Genomic DNA, 17,056 nt, shown 5'->3' on the forward strand with positions numbered 1-17,056 from the left:
TAGTGATGCATAAGTGCACCTTGTCAATTAGGTCTTGAATCACTAACATAAGTCATTCGGCAAATGAAAGTATGGGCATAAAAGAAGTATATCCATGTTTTTGCTACCTTTACTTAACTTCAACTGAAGGAAAATATTTCTTGCGTGAAACAATAATGATGATGATTGCAGTTAACTGTCCACCTCCAGAAGAACACAGCAACCATTGAAATTTCAAGTTCCCTTGTAAAAAATATTGGTTTCCGGAACAAAGGATTTGTGTTAATTTGCACACATCATGCACAGAAAAAGTCGGCAAGAAGAAGAAGAAGAGCTGCAGGTCTTTTCTCATTGCATAAATTATGGCTCATCACCTACTCAGAGGGCTCATGTGCTGCCCATTTGAGCAAGTTCTGTTGCATGAACTGCCCTCCAAATATATAATTCACTTTTGAATTCCACAGTGGTCCTAGAAATGAAGGGCCATCCCTTCGCTGGTCTATAAATTAAAGAAACTCTCATCAGTCATCACTTTGTAGCAGTCATTGTAGAACAGAGAAGAGCTAGTTCCAAATAGTAGAAGCCAATCTCGCTGTTATACACATTCTTCTTCCTTGTCACTTTCTCGTGAACTTCTTTGGCTCATTGAGTCACTTAATTTGCTCGTATTAATATTTTTGTTTTCTTTCCCTTTGGCATTTTTCAGGCGCTGAAGAATTGACAAGCGTACGTGCGTCGAGATGGAAAGTTTGAGCAGCACAAGAAATCAGGCTTCTGTGTCATCGACTATATGGATTGATCATTACGATAAGCTCAGGTTTGATGAAGCTCTTCAAAGTTCCAGCTTAGATCTCCAAGGGACTGATCTGATGTGCCGACCAAGCTCCATCTTCGAAACGATCGAAGATGAATCGATCGAAATGTTGGCTCCGACTTTGAGTTTGATGAGCAACATAACACCCCCAGAGTTGAGTACCTTCTTGCAGCAACAAAGCTTTGGCGACAGTGATGAAGGCCTCTCAGCTATCTTTTCTAGCAGCAGAGTCACTCACAGATTGTGCGACAGCGGGACGATCTCTTCGGTGGAATCCGCAAGCAATAATTCCTCCGAACTATCCAAGTCAGGAAGGCCTGGTGCTAAAAGAAAACTTGAAGATTATGAGAAAACAGGAGGGTACCAAATCAATTTCAGCAAGAATGATCAAGGAGCAAGGAAACTGCAGAGATCAGACAAGAGTAGTACTCCTACTCTAGTGCCCTGTAGCATCAACTTCAGTCAGGAAAACTGCTACGAGATCGACACCGAGGCTATCGCGCAAGTGAAGGAGATGATCTACAGGGCCGCAGCTCTGAGGCCGATTACCGGTATTGGAGTGGAGGAACAAGGAGGCGATCAGAGGCCAAAGAGGAAGAATGTGAGGATCTCGAGTGACCCACAGACAGTGGCAGCAAGGCACAGGAGGGAGAGAATAAGTGAGAGGCTAAGGATACTGCAAAACATAGTCCCCGGAGGAAGCAAAATGGACACGGCCACCATGCTCGATGAGGCCGCAAACTATCTCAAGTTTCTCAAGTCTCAGATCAAGGCCCTGGAAGCCCTGGGCAACTGAGCAAGCTTTCCCCATGCATGCATGGCTCCTCCTGATCCTGTAAGCTCTAAACTAATGATCTAAATTTTACTTTTTTTTTATCATTAATTGAATCAAAGAGGGCAGCTAGCGCAGCGAGAAGTGGTTCTCCTTTTAATTCGATCGATCTCTGTCACCTTTTCAATTTCGCCAAGAACCTTTCCATGGCTTGCCTAAAGCAACTTTTGGTTCAGCAGCCATTATTATCATACCTCCATCATTATTAGCTTTAAGCAAGCCAATCTCTAGGTCATTTTCGGCTCTGCAGTGGTGATCATTCCCATGCATCCCCTAATCCGGGATTACGTAAATCATCTTCTTCATGATTATACTTTATGTCAAAACATGGAGTTTTAATTAAATGTATTTGATCGAGCTTGGGTGGGGCTGAATGAATCTGCGCTGGTTGTGTATTTTAAGGTGCTTTGGTCTGATCAACTCCAGAGACATTCCCTGACAGTGCATGGCGGGGGGCAACGCAGGCAGGCTACAAGCGTGCCCTTGAGAAGGCCACCAGAGAATTGATCGATGTTGGGACGCACATGATCGATGGAGAGAACAAAAAGGAGGCATGCTGCATAATTGCATATGCATGCTGTCAAATTAAAACACCATAAATTAATTAAGCTAGCTAATTCAATTCTACATATCCATCCATCCATCCATCAATCTATCGGCCAAAAATGGCTTAATTTGACTAGCTAGCTGTGTGGTCTTCGTTCAATGTCATAACTCTGAGAGGGCAAAATGGATTTTTTTAGGAGTCAAAGTTGGGGATTGAAAGTTAAAGAGGGGCGGGGAGTGAGTTAGGAAGCTATAAATGCCGTCGACGCAAGCAATGGAAGATTTATATGAGCAGCTGACGTTATTCGCTAGCTTTAAACGTAACCGCTTTAATTGAAAACTAGAGTGCACCGAAACACATGAAAACAATTGCCCATGCACCATGATGAGCGCACTCGCGTTGACTGTGGAATGCTCAGTTACATCATAGAATTATCATGATTTTGCAATCTTTAAATTTAAGTGCATAGAAACTAAGAAATTTAATGGTGAAGAATGATGATATAACAAACTTTATAAAATCATTCAACAAATTAATAAAGGATGGTTCCTTAAATAGCAAAAAATTAAACATATTTAAGCTTTAATATATGTTTTATTAAAATTTAATTAAATTGAATGTCCAAAAATAATAATAATATATTTTGCATACATAAATGACATTATACACAAAGTTTGTAAAATACATTTTAAACACTACAAATTTAATATTCTAAAATAAACTTTTTAATTAATATCTAGTATCAGAGAAATGATGAGTTCTTGAAACATTATGGCATCATCAAAACAAACAAAAACAACAGTTTTCCCCATGGAAGCAAGGATCACATACCAATAAGCTAAAAGGAACTCATGTGAAATTATGAAATTTGTTTCTAACGCTCACACATTGACAGTAAATAGAGTGATCAGAGAACAAAACAAGGAACAATGTCTAAATGACAATCAACCACCCATCCTTGACCTAGTTCTTGGCTTTTGCAGCTTGTCTCCTCTTCTTAACACCAAACTTGGCAACCTTAAGACTGCGATGAACCGCACTCAGCCGTGCAAGAGCAGCTTTAGTTAAATCTGGTCTGTAGTAATTATCAGTCACCTGCAAACAGGAATATAAGCCGTTAGTCGAAATTTAATTTGGTAATAACAAATCTCATAAGAGCAAAGCAAAGAAACAGAAACTGTAATAACACGCATTGATGAATCAACCCAAGGCCTCACCACGGACCATATCAAGCAGAGAAAATTAGCAGAAAGTTATTGTAAAGAAAAACAGGTAGATGGAAAATCATAGCTTGAATAAGGTTGATCGAGAATTAATATTTTTAAAAAGGAAAAAATTCGCCTGCCAAACAAAATAATAAGGTGCAAAACAGATGTTGGAAGCATAAGATTAAAAAAAACATGCAACTTAAAAGCTACAACAAGTTCTTACAAATCAAAGAGAAAAGTGGGAAAACTAAGCTCAGAAGCCAAGCGTAACAAGAAATTTTCATTGGAGAAACAATCAACAAAGAGAGTTCTCCTTACATGTTAGCAGTTCATCATAGCAACTTAAAAAAAACACAATAAACAAAATGAAAAACTCAATTGAATAACTGTTGTATAGCTCGATAATAAAAGACAGGAATATATAAGCCCTTGATCGAAATTTAATTGGTAATAACAAATTCAAAAGAGCAATGCAAAGTAACAAGAACTGTAATTACACCTTGGATGAAACAACAAAGCCTCACAACGCACCATATCAAGCAAAGAAAATTAGCGGAAAATTATTGTAAAGAAAAACAAGAGAATTAATATTTTTAAAAAGGAAAAAATTCGGCTGCCAAACAAAATAATAAGGTGCAAAACAGATGTTGGAAGCATAAGATTAAAAAAAACATGCAACTTAAAAGCTACAAAAAGTTCTTACAAATCAAAGAGAAAAGTCAGAAAACTAAGCTCAGAAGCCAAGCGTAACAAGAAATTTTCATTGGAGAAGCAATCAACAGAGAGTTCTCCTTACATGTTAGCAGTTCATCATAGCAACTTAAAAAAAACACAGAAAACAAAATGAAAAACTCAATTGAATAACTGTTGTATAGCTCGATAATAAAAGACAACGGAAGAAAAAATAAACAAAGAAACAGCCAAATGAATGCACAGACTTCTTAACAGAATACTGTAGAATTTTTTATAAAAGTAGCTGCCTAAGAAGTTTCAAAAGGGAAAACCACACCTTGCTGCTGAGTGATCCAGGTTAAAGCAGAAAAATGCCTAACCCAGGCGGGTCCAAGTGTTAAAAGACTTTCAAATTTATTCAAAAACTAAAATTATCTCCATGAACCAAACAACTCCCCTTGTTTGTCTGATACACCCACCCCAAACTTCTACACAGTTTTTCACACTGTCAGCAGTCTGCACAAGTAGCCAGCATTCGTTTCTGAGTATTCAAACATTATTTTGACATCACCTGTCTAGGCACCCACCTAATTGTTAGACAATGGTTGAACACTTGCCACAAACTACCATTTAATATCTTGCAAAAAAAGGTTGCCTTACCAGGCACATATAAAGAAGTGTTTTGCAAGCAGGACTAGAAAATTTGAATTGTTAAACCAAAAAACAAAAAAAAAACTTAAACATATGCCTAGATTAATGAAAATGTCAACGACAAATGGTACAAGTACAAAAGGTCAGTATTTTATTTTAAATAATAATAATCAAATATGGTAGTAGCACAGTATAAAAGTGTATAATTCACAATAACAAGTCGGAAAAAATCATCAAGAAATGTTAGAGATAATCTTCACTTCATATAATAATTTTAGATAAGCAACCAACATCAAAATATAAAATGTCTCATTAGTAAACAAGAAATGGATTTTAAATCATTATTATAACTTATATCTCTTCCTGACTAATTGAAAGGATTCATATATTATTAGTTAATACTACAAATATGACAAAAAAAATTAATGTTACAGGAGAAACACAACCTTATCCAAAAGAATCAATAGGCAAATGGCATAAATGCAGACAAACAAAATAATGCCGGACAACAGAGGTTATTGTAAACTCCAATCCGCAAAATTAGTTCAAACTAAGCTACAAATAAAAAAATATATACACCAAAAATCAAATGTGATGCCACTGATTATTCACATAAGACACACAATCAAAACGATAAAGCCATACAGGTGGGTTGAAGAGGAAAAAAAGGTACTAACATTATCTATGAGTAGGGAGTAAAGAAAAAAATAATCAAGTTCAGTAAGAAAATATATTGCAACCACAAAAAAAAACCACACATTAGACAAATATAACAAGATAGTATTAGATGTTATACCTGACTCTTCACAATTTTAGCCATCTTGAAGAACTCCTTCTTCAGTTCCGTTCTGTTACGCAAGTTTGCAGGCTTATTCTGCTTCTTAGTCTTAGTTGTGACAAGAGTAACATTAAGGTCCTTATCTCCAGGCAGAATGCTCACTGTCTTCTTGTTTGCCAACCCTGTGATTTTGCAATCGGGATATAAAATCGACGAGACACAAAAAAAAACGCACCAAGAACGAATCAACGTGTGTGGTCAAAAAGCAAAGAGACTGACATAGTTAAATTCATACCAGAGTGCTTGTAGGAATTAAGATTGTAGAGATTGTTAGGTTCCCTGCTGAACACCACCTTGTTAGTGCCGCTGCCATACTGCTTCACAAGGAAAGCATTGTTCTTTTTCACAATCTCCCAGATGAGCGGTTCAGGAATCGTGGCCATTAGCACTGCATGCAATATTTCATTGTACAATCAATTAATCGATTGCAACTAAAAAGTAAAAAATCATTACATTTAAAAAATTAGATGTAATGAATCGTAATGACATATTTTTCCATTATAGAGTACGGAAATCCTAAATATATAAGAAGCCGTAAGCAAATTCAAAAAAAGGTTCTAACTTGTAATTGACGGAGTGAATAAGAGACGGAGAGATCAAGAGTAAAAGAACTTGATGATCAAAAAATACCAAATAAATATATGAAAGAATAGAATAAGAGACAGAAGAGTAATGAATGGGAAAATGATCAAATGAAAACTTTAACAGTCCAAAGACACTAATTTCACCAGAAAATATAGCAGAGAATGAGTATCATGGGCAAGGAAGAAAAGAACCGGGGATCGAAGAAAACCAACTAGTCCAAAGACACGAATTTCACCAAAAAAAAAATAGCAGAGAAAGAGTATCATGCGTAAGGAGGATAAGAAAGAGGGATGGAAGAAGACTAACCAGGTCGGGATCTGGAAATGCTGAAGACGAAAAACTCAGGGGCGGCGTGATCAACGCAACCCTAAACCCTCAGAACTCCTTTTATAGGGACATGAACACAACTGTAATGACTTTAATACCCCGATCATTTTACAGGCCGATAATTGAGCCAAATTTGGGCTGATTTCAGAAAAATATTTTTTATATTTATAATTAAAATAAAAAATATATTCTAAAATTAATTTTAAAAAATGGCTCTTCAACTGAAATTTTTTTTACATTCTTTAAATTTCTCTCATATTTTAAGAGCTGTTTTATCAAACTATTAGGTAAGTTTTTAAAATTATTAAATTATATAGGGTACTTTTAAAATTATCAAATTACATATCTATTTCTAATTTTACTCTTATCAATATTTTTTTCATGTGTCAAATCGATTTTATTTTATATCAAAATATCAAATTTTTTAATAAATCAGTCAACTAATTTTTTTATTTTTTATAAAAATTAATTTTAAATAAAATTGATTTATAAATCAAACTACCTCGGATTATTACGAAACTAGTTTATATGTACTCGTCTACCTCTCCTGATTATATCCATGTCCTCAAATACAAATTTGATCCAATATATTGAGAATAATAATTTTTTAAATAAGAAAATATTTAAAAATTTTAATTCATGTTTAAAAAATCATTGCTCTTAATATATTATGTCAAATTAGTATTTGAGAGCATGAATATAATTAAAAGAAGTAGATAAATATACAGAAACTAGTTTCATATCAATCTGATATTATTTGGTTTGTCAACTGATTTTAGGCAAACTCGGCTGGTGAACAAAATGACCTCGGATTGATATAAAACTAGTTCTTGTGTGTTCGTCTACCTCTCTTGATTATCCATGCTCTTAAATACCAATTTGATTTAATATATCGAAAGCAATGATTTTTTAAATATGAATCAAAATTTTAAAATATTTTCTTGTTCAAAAAATTATTGTTCTAAATATATTAGGTCAAATTAGCATTTGAGGACATGAATATAATTAAGAGAGATAAAAGAACATATATGAACTAGTTTCATGTAAATACGAGTTCCTTTGGTTCATCAACCAGTATTGGACAAAATTGGTTGATGGATCAAACGACCTCAGATTGAAATGAAATTAGTTCTTATGTGTTCGTCTATCTCTCATGATTATATCTATGCCCTTAAATACCAATTTGACATAATATATTCGGAGCAATAATTTTTTAAACATGAATTAAAATTTTTAAATATATTCTTGTTCAAAAGTCACTGCTTTCAATATATTGAGTCAAATTAATATTTGAGGAAATAGATATAATTAGGAGAGGTAGATGAACAAATAGGAACTAGTTTCATGGCAATCCAAGATTGTTTGATCCATTAACTATTTACGAATTGAAATTTCAAACACACTCATGTTCAAAAAAATTTTGCTCTCAATATATTAGGTCAAATTGGTATTTTGAGGACATAGATATAATTAAGAGAGGTAGATGAACACATAGGAACTAGTTTGGTCCATCAACCAATGAGCTGGTGGATCAAATGACCTTGGATTGACATAAAGCTGGTTCCTATATGTTCGTCTACCTCTCTTGATTATATTCATTCTCTCACATACCAATTTGACCCAATATGAGAGTAATGATTTTTTGAAAAAGAAAAGATTTGAAAATTTTAATTTATGTTCAAAAAATAATTGTTCTAAATATATTAGGTCAAATTGGTATTTGAGAGCATGGATATAATCAGGAGAGGTATATGAACATATAGGAACTAGTTTTATATCGATGTCATTTGGTCCATCAGTCGATTTTGGGCAAAATCGGCTAATGAAGCAAATAGCGTTAGATTAATATAAAACTAATTTTTATGTATTTGTCTATCTCTCTTGATTATATTCATATTCTAAAATATCATTTTGATTTAATATATTGAGAGCAATAAATTTTTGAACGCGAATTTAATTATTTAAATATTTTCTTGTTCAAAAAATTATTGCTCTTAATATATTAAGTCAAATTAGTATTTGAGGGTATGAATATAATCAGGAAAGGTAGATGAACTCATAGGAACTAGTTTTATGTCAACCCGAGGTCATTTGTTTTATCAACTGGTTTTGGCAAAATCGACTTATAGATCAAATAACGTTGGATGAATCAAATGACATCGGATTGACATAAAACTACTTCATATGTGTTCGCCTACCTCTCCTAATTATATTCATGTCCTCAAATACTATTTTGATTCAATATGTTAAGAGCAATGATTTTTTGAACATGGATTGAATTTTTCAATTATTTTATGGCAAAATATTTTTCAAATATGAATTTTTCAAATATTTTTCATATGTGTACGCCGTTGAATCTATTTCAAGGAAACTGCTACTCGCAGGGCTCGGTCAGCTTGCCCGGTCGGAATTTTCGCCCAACCTTATTGTCTGGGCTGCTCTGTCGACTTGGTCTTCCTTTCGGCATACCTGCTCAAACAGACCTGGTCATTCTGCTTTGCAGACCTAGTCTTCCTTTCTGCAGACCTGCTCAAACAGACCTGGTCATTCTGCTCTGCAGACCTGGCCTTCCTTTCTGTAGACATGCTCAAACAGACCTGGTCTTCCTTTCTGTAGACCTGCTCAAACAGACCTGGTCATTCTGCTCTGCAGACCTAGTCTTCCTTTCTGCAGACCTGCTGCTCTGGTCTGCCGCTCTGCAGATCTATTTGCTGCTCTGGTCTGCCGCTCTACAGATCTGTTCTGCCACTCTGGTCTTCCGCATTGCAGCGCTGGTTTGCTGCTCTATCCTGCCGCTCTGCAGACCTGCTCTGCCACTCTGGTCTTCCACACTGCAGCGCTGGTCTGTTGCTCTACCCTGCCGCTCTACAGACCTGCAGCCTGCCGCTCTGGTCTGCTGCTCGACTTGCCTTGGTCTTCCGCTCTGGTCTGCCGCTCTGCAGACTTAGTCTTCTGCTCTGGTCTATCGCTCTGCAGACCTGCTCTACCGCTCTGTAGACCTGCCTTGTCGCTCAGCTCTGCTACGTTACAGAAACCAGCCCCTGCTGGCAGCCTGAGATTATCTGCTCTGGTTATTTCGATTGTAAGTTGAATTTAAATTTCATGTAAATTTTAAATTCAATTAAGTCCCCTAAAATCTCCGGCAATAGATTGATTTCCAACCGGAACAAAGTAGAAATTTTACCATCTTTTAAAAAACAAAAGAGATCAAATTGCGAAAAGAAATAATCAATTAAAGATCCTAAAGAAATTAAGACCAGTGTGACTAGAGCGGAATTTCTTATTCTTCATTTCCTTATTCTTCATTTCCTTGCTTGTCTAGTGAAGAACTCGGGCAAGTACAATTTCAAAACGGGAAAATAGCTCCGAATCGGATCACAAACTCATAAAAAAGAAGGGATAAAATAAATCAAAAGAGTGTGATTGATCGTGTCCGGAATCTAAGTCAGACATACCATCGGATAAAGTGGCGAGAATGTTGACCGAGTCACGACGTCCCGGAGGAGGGTGTGCTGAGATGACTTCTGTGTTGACCAAGTCTTAAGAAGTCCTCTGGTCAACGCTACCTGCAGCGAGTGTCGAGTCCCCCCGGTCCCTAGTACCCCGAGGTTCGAGGCGGATCCAACGAACATATGAGTAGCAGGCTAATAATATAATCATGAAATAAATAAGGGGTGAGTACGGAGAACGTACCCTGGCCCAGAGGGGCGCCTTCGGATGGGGCGCGGCTCGAGTTGTCGGGACCCGGAAGAGTAGACGAACGGGAGTCGGATGTGGAGCTGGGTCTGGAGGCACAGAGCCGAACGCGGTCTGGATCCGGAAGACAAGCTGCAGGTCGGGAAATAATAACGGCACGCAGGTCGGGATACTAATAGTGGCATGCAGGCCGGGATAGGATCTCGGCACGCAGGCCGGGAAATAACAACAACAAGAACACTAGACACAAAACATAGTGTAAAACATAATCGCGGCTCAAAAGCTAGAGACAAGTCAGATTGGAGCATGATGGCGACAGTGGCCCGGAGGCCCGATCGATGGCGAAAACATACAACCATACGGATCGAGAGCCAGAGAACTGGACCGACAGATCTGCAATGCCGGTAGTGACGCCGACGACTAAGAACTGCTCGTTGTGGGTTATAGAGTGGATAAGGATGCTGGAAAATGCAATGATGGTTGGTGGCGTGCCCCACCAACAATAAGGGTTGCAACCCTTGAGAAGGAATGGACGAGGTGTGCGAAATGGGGGAAAAGCAGTTGTGGCGGTGGACTGCGGTACCGGCAGCGGCTCCGATAGCGGCAGCGGGAAGAGAGGAAGAGGAGGGCAGTGGGTTGTTGGCTCCAGCGACTCTGGTGGCAACCCGAGAAGACGACGTGCGCGGAGCTACAGATGAAGGCAGCGGTCGAGATGGAGAAAGGGGGTGGTCGGCCTTGGAGGCAGCTGACTTTGGAGGAGCAGTAGAGGAGCGGTGTTGTGAGGCTATCCGGCAGCGACATCGTGGGGAGGAAGAAGAAGAAGAGCAGTGGCTGGTCCGGCGGTGGCGTCGTGAGGAGGAAGAGAGGAGAAGGGCTTTGGCCAGCGTCGCGAGGAGGTGGGAGAGGAGCAGAGGTGGAGGTCGGCGCCCGGCGAGGAGCACGGGAGGGAGGAAGAAAGATCTCTTCCTTCTGTTGGCGGTGGCGGAACCAAAGACCAGCCCTCCCTTCGAGCATGATGAACAGTGCCCTAAAAGAGCTCCCGTCAAATGACCAAAACGTCCTCCATTTTCCCCTTAATTATCCCTATGTCATCCACTATATCCACATCAGTGATCTATCTGTTGAGTTGTTCCATCCAGCTCGATCGACTTAAAATGTTCACTATAGAAGCAAACATATTTCCAACATTCAAATTACTCTACCTAAAAGTCTTCATACCAATAGAAAAATCCTTGATCTTTTTTAAATCTTTCCAATATGTGATTTTGATTGAATCCCCAATAATACTTTCCTACGAATGACCACAATTACTTTCATAGTCACAAAGGATCATAATTACCCTAAAGTCCAGGCCTCTCAGTCGGCATCTGATTACCTTGACTTATTCCGGTCGGTCTCCTCGTGAGTATTCGGTCACTTGACTTGCTTCGGAACTCTCTATAACTTTGTTCAAGGTCACCCCACATGACATTTGATTTTGATCATGACTTTGATATCATTTGTTGTGACTGAAGAATGTTCACATATCGCCATAATAATATGAAATTGTCCACTTTAAGTCTAACCCCCTTATAATTTTATTCTTGGGTTCTATCTAAAAGGTTTCATGTCAATGAAGATATATTATATCCTTTTAAACTCATAATTTTTTTTTCAAAATTTTTGAATATAAATCTTTGCTTGAATTCCCAACCAAAAACATTATTCCTTTCGCAATCGAATTTGGCTTGGTACTTGCTCAGGAGATTGTAACAATGCAGTCTCTTTATTCACATTGCCACTACGATTCTTTGTTTTCTTCTTAGTCTTAGTTGTGAGCAGAGTTATATTAAAATCCTTATCTCCAAATAGAATACTCACTGTCTTTCTTGTTCACCAACCCTATAGTTTTACAATCAAGATATAAAGTGCACCAAAAAAAAGGGTTGCACCAGGATAATATTAAGGTTTTTGTTTGCAATGGAATAAAATGAGCCCGTAGAAAAGTAAATTCAAAAATTATTATTTGACATGGAGAGTATCGGAAGTCTCACTATGTGATAAAGAGGTTAATATTTTTATTAAGATGGAGATCAAAGTTCATTGGATCAACCTAATCACCACCGGTCAGGTTGATCGATACGAGAGGGTTGGTTTAGTTCGATCGGGATATCCAAGATATCTCTTTGATAATCCCCCGTTGGGCTTACCATCAAAACAATTAACTTTATTTGGTTTCTTCAAACTTACATTCTCCAATCCCCGCTCAATTAAATCAAGTTCTGCTAATCTGTTCCTCTGACTCTAAGGGCTCTGCTCCCTCGACTCCAAGGGCTCATGGCCCTTTGATACCATACTCCTCATAGTTAGTGTCGATTGGTCTACTCAACTCCGAGGGTGTGTCTTCCTTCGATCCTGTACTCCCCTTAGTCATAGGCTCTTCTGATTTTTTAAAGATAAACATATCATCTCCCCTGAATCACACTTCATTTAGTTAAAGAATATCGTTCGACTCTAGGGACTTTGCTCCCTTAGCCCTCTACTCAACTCTTTTTAGTACCATTAACCCAACTTACTCATTTTAAAGGGGTATGACCCCTAAGACCTAAAAGGCTCTATGTTTCTTAGGCTAAGTACTATAATAAATACAGCATGTGTAACGTCTGAAAATTCTCAAATAAATTTTAGAAATATTATATTATTTTTTTGGAATTTTAGAATATTTTTATGAAAATTTTGAAGTAGCAAAATTAAATAAAAACATAAAATAGCCTAAGCGAGAATTGAACCCGCGACCTATTAGACCCTACGACTTATAGCATGACTTTAGTAACTAAGTGGCCCCAGCAGGGGTGTGCTGAAAGAAGAGGAGAGAAATTATATTTATGATTTAGTTGGGTCGTATTAATCACTTAATATAAATAGGGAATTTAAGTGATAATTTATTATTTTGGATCGGCAACTCTTCCTCACCCTCAATCGACGCCCACTCCCTCTTCCTCACCCTCTCGGCACGCCAAGTCCCAAGGGACCTAGGGTTCCATCTATAGGGTCGTAGGAGCACCTTCCGGCGACGACTCTAGTACGAGGATGCTCATCTCCGCGAGAAGAACGCGTAGACATAAGAAGATCGTCGAGGAGATATTCTTCTTTGAAAACCTAGCGATCAGAACTGTAAGAAACCTAGCGCAGGAAGTAAGTAACCCCTCACCTACAGTATAAGTAGTTAATATTATGTTTTTATGTTTTAGTTCAGCCATATGCAGATTTTTCGGCACGTAGAGTGTATTTGACCCTCCTCGCAAGTTTAGGGTTTATTTGAGCACCTCTAGATGGGTCAGACATGTTTCCCTCTCCAGTTTTGGGGTTTTAGACGCTGTCGGGTGCCTAGAGGTGGTCCCCTAATAGAGAGGAGAGATAGAGCAAACCAAGTGTTCGATAAAATGACTAGTGATCCTGTCTGAACTAGGAGTCAACGGACGCTGGGGACGTGGCGCTCCCTGCTGGATCCTTGAGTGCTCCGGCGAACCTGCAACAGAACCGAGCCGAGGGGGTGTCCCGGCGACGGCCCTCCGACGCTCAAGTCAGGCGAGGAAATAGCAAAGAAGTGGCTTCAGAGATCCAGATGCGCGTACCTCCGGTGAAGAAATGGAGGCCTTATATAGAACTATCGAAAGAGCCCAGGCACGTCAATCGAAGCAGTCATTTGCTTTAGACCATACCCAAGTATGGGCCTGTCAGAAGAGCATATATGAGACCATACTGCTACTGTATCCACCTCTCCCTGATGTGACGGCGGGATCTTCCATCGTGCAATCTCGTGTATGGCCTTATCATCAGACGTGCCTTCTCTGACATCACATATCTCGAGACAAGCGCATAGGCCGCTCGACTACCGTTATACCCTCGCCCTTATCTTAGCCGAGCGGACCACCCGCTCGGCCCTTAGGTCCCAGCCGAGCGGACTCCTGCTCGGCCCTTAGATCCTCCTGCCTTGGCGTCAGAAACCCAAGCCCATGGATGGGTTATCTATAGATCCGCTCGGACCATTATCCGTTGGGCCAGCCCTCCATTCTTACCGCCGGATCACTTGCCTTCCCTTCAAGTCTAGTCGAAGGAGGCAGTGAGTCCGACTGACTGGACTATGTGTCCGAGCGGGCGGTCGTCGCCTTTCCGTTGCTTATAGTATCCGTGGGGCCGTTCAGCCCTTCATCCAAATTCAGCCGTTCGGCTCTTCATTCCGGTTGTCTTGTCGCTCAACATGGGTGTTTGCGTGTCTAGATCTTCTCGAAAATCATGCAAATCCTTTTCATTAAGTCGGAGCATGCGCGGTATGGGCGCATTAATTGCACTCGGTGACAGGGCGCCACGTGTCGACCCTTGTGTGGCGGCGGCGTCACTTACGATGGGATGCACTCGTTTGAAATGGACGACCCGATGGCGTCCTTGTTTCTCGTGACCTGGATCGGACGGCGGAGGCTGACCGGCCTCGGCCGTATAAAGCCTCCGTCCCCTTTTTTGGCCGTATATTCGCTCGCGCGTTGCCTTCTGCTGCGTTCTGTTGCTGCGGTCTCCGGCGATCTAGTGTCTGGTTTTTAGGCGGAGATCACCTCATCGGTGATTCTTTCCACCCGTTTCCTTCCTAGTGAGTCCTCTGCCTTCACTTAATAGGTTTTCCCTGCACATTTCGCTCCTTTCGTTTCCCTTCCTTTGATTTTTTTTCTGAGATGGCGAGTTCCTCCGAACCCGCTGTTAACATTTCGGGCCCCTGGTACCTAACCATGGAGAGCCGATTCGATGAGGAGCATGCCCAGCGCCTTGTTCGGACATACGGGCTTCCTGACGACCACGAAATAATTATAGCCGGTCCGTCCGACCATCCACATGACCCGCCGATCGGCTCCATATGTTTCTTTTTAGACCAATTCCAGGGTGGCCTTAGATTTCCTACCCATCCATTTATTCTGGAGGTTTGTAATTACTTCCGCATCCCGCTCGGCCAGCTTGTGCCGAATTCCTTTAGGTTGCTGAGCGGGATGGTCGTCCTCTTTAGGTTGCACAGTATTCCTCTTGACCCTAAGATATTCCATTTCTTCTTCTACCCCAAACAATCCGAGCCGGGCACTTTTATCTTCCAAAGTAGAATAGGCTTTAAATTTTTTGATAACATGCCGACCTCCAACAAACACTGGAAAGAGTTTTTCTTCTTCATCCGACTTCCCGATCGGCCAGCCTTCCGCACCCAATGGCAGACCGCCGTGCCGACCCAGCCGGAGCTTGGCAAGTTCAGAAGTAATCCAGCCTATCTTCATGCGGCGAACTGGTTGTCCGGCCAGCGATACAAGATCGACCAGTTGCTCTTGAAGGGGGTGCTATATATTTTCGGGTTATCTCCCGTTCGGGCGAATCTCCCCTTCCGCATGAGTAAGGACTCTTTACTCTCTTAGTCTTTTTTGTCTAACTGATTTTAATTTCTTTCACTGCAGCTGACGTCATGTGGCGATCCAAGGCTACCGCTCACTTGAAATTGAAGTCTGTAGAAATTGAAGCGGCCACCAAAAAGGAGCTCGCCGAGCGGGGTTTAATCCCTAGCCGCCCGGCAGGTGCAGGAGAGGGAGGGGCACAGTCCGCTCCTGAAACAGAAGCTGCCTCATCCGCTTCAGCGGCGGTTGAGGCATAAATCGATCCTGTTTCCTCGGCTCCCGCCGAGCTGGGCGTTCCCCAGGTTGGAGATCCACCTTTGGAGGTCCGGCGGAAACGTCGAAGAGACCCCCGCCTTCCGCTAGCCCAAGAGGGGGAACCACAGGCGACGATCGGCGTAACTTCGCCCGACCGCACGCCATCCCGGATCGGGACCCCTATGGCTTCGCCTGCCGCACAGTCTTCTGGCTCTCCCGGTTGGGCGAAACTTCCACCATAGGGGAGTCCTCGCATCAGGCGGCCGCGACTGAAGAAGCGCCGTCCGGCCACCCTACTATCAAGACTACCCTCCGATTCCCATCGGAGGAATATTTACTGTCTGCCGACCGGCCATCGAGCCCCGTTCACGAAATAACCCTGACTGGTCCGCTCGCCAAACTCTTCGAGGACGCCCAGATTCAGGCGGCCCTTATGACGCCCAAGCAGCTCGGCGATAACAATATGCAGCAGGCCACTCAGGTAAACCCCTCCTCATTCCCGTGTCATGCTATTGTTTGATTCCTGACATTATTATTTCCCTTACAGCGCTGGGCTGAGCAAATTGCCACTAGCCGTCGGCTAGCCGAGTTGGAGGGCCTTCTGGAAAAACTCCAAGTGTCGGAAGGTCCCACGGCCGAGCGGGAGAAACAAGCTTTTGAGGCCGAACAGAAGAAGGCTGCCGACCTGGCTGCTGAAGTAGCTCGGCTAGCGGACTTGGTGAAGAAGCGTGACAAAGATGTGAAGCGCGCCGGTAGCCGGAAGAGGCAGGCGATCGCTGACCTGGACAGAATGAAAGTAGATGTCCATGCGCTGAATCAGCGATCTAAGGATCTGGAGGCCCAGCTGAACGCCGAACGGGAGGTCCGTTCGGCTGAACGCACAAAGGCTAAAGCAAACTTGAAGGCCCTCCAAGATTCCTTAACTGCTTCCCGGGCGTTGCTCAAAAAATATAAGGAGGGAGAGCCGAGTCGCCTAGCTGTAGCGCGCCAAGAATACATCCGCTCAGAGCGATTTGGTGAAAAGTTTGGTGGCAACGTCTCCTCAACCTTCCTCGAGGCGGTCAAGGTCACCACGGCGTACTTCAAAAAGGGGGGGCATCTTCCTGCTGACCTGAGCATTCCCCCTCCCGAACTGGCGGCCATGATCGACGACATCCCGGACACCTTTTTTAATTTTGAGGATCCGGAGTGATGTAGTTTATTCAAGCACTTTTTGTACTTCCTCCGCTCGGCGGATGTGAAATTTTTGT

General features: G+C 41.3%; 2 protein-coding genes and 2 non-coding genes across 4 annotated transcripts; 1 reads left to right on the forward strand and 3 right to left on the reverse strand.

The window, feature by feature from the left end:
- Nucleotides 1-514: 514 nt before the first annotated feature.
- On the forward strand, nt 515-1,679 carry LOC122017286 (transcription factor bHLH87-like). The gene is made up of 2 exons (XM_042574853.1): nt 515-573; nt 686-1,679. Exon 2 carries the CDS (start codon nt 720-722, stop codon nt 1,587-1,589), a length of 870 nt encoding a protein of 289 aa, XP_042430787.1. The 5' UTR covers nt 515-573; nt 686-719; the 3' UTR covers nt 1,590-1,679.
- A 1,251-nt stretch (nt 1,680-2,930) lies between these two features.
- On the reverse strand, nt 2,931-6,518 carry LOC122017339 (60S ribosomal protein L28-2-like). The gene is made up of 4 exons (XM_042574924.1): nt 6,433-6,518; nt 5,777-5,929; nt 5,500-5,663; nt 2,931-3,267 (listed from the first exon to the last, which is right to left on the reverse strand). Exons 2-4 carry the CDS (start codon nt 5,922-5,924, stop codon nt 3,136-3,138), a joined length of 444 nt encoding a protein of 147 aa, XP_042430858.1. The 5' UTR covers nt 5,925-5,929; nt 6,433-6,518; the 3' UTR covers nt 2,931-3,135.
- Nucleotides 3,629-3,722, reverse strand: LOC122018324. The gene has a single exon (XR_006121739.1). It is a non-coding gene; the product is annotated as a small nucleolar RNA R24 (small nucleolar RNA).
- Nucleotides 4,109-4,200, reverse strand: LOC122018325. Its single transcript, XR_006121740.1, has one exon. It is a non-coding gene; the product is annotated as a small nucleolar RNA R24 (small nucleolar RNA).
- Nucleotides 6,519-17,056: the final 10,538 nt, after the last annotated feature.

The sequence above is a fragment of the Zingiber officinale genome, chromosome 8B (assembly GCF_018446385.1).
Source record: "Zingiber officinale cultivar Zhangliang chromosome 8B, Zo_v1.1, whole genome shotgun sequence".
Lineage (NCBI taxonomy): Eukaryota > Viridiplantae > Streptophyta > Magnoliopsida > Zingiberales > Zingiberaceae > Zingiber > Zingiber officinale.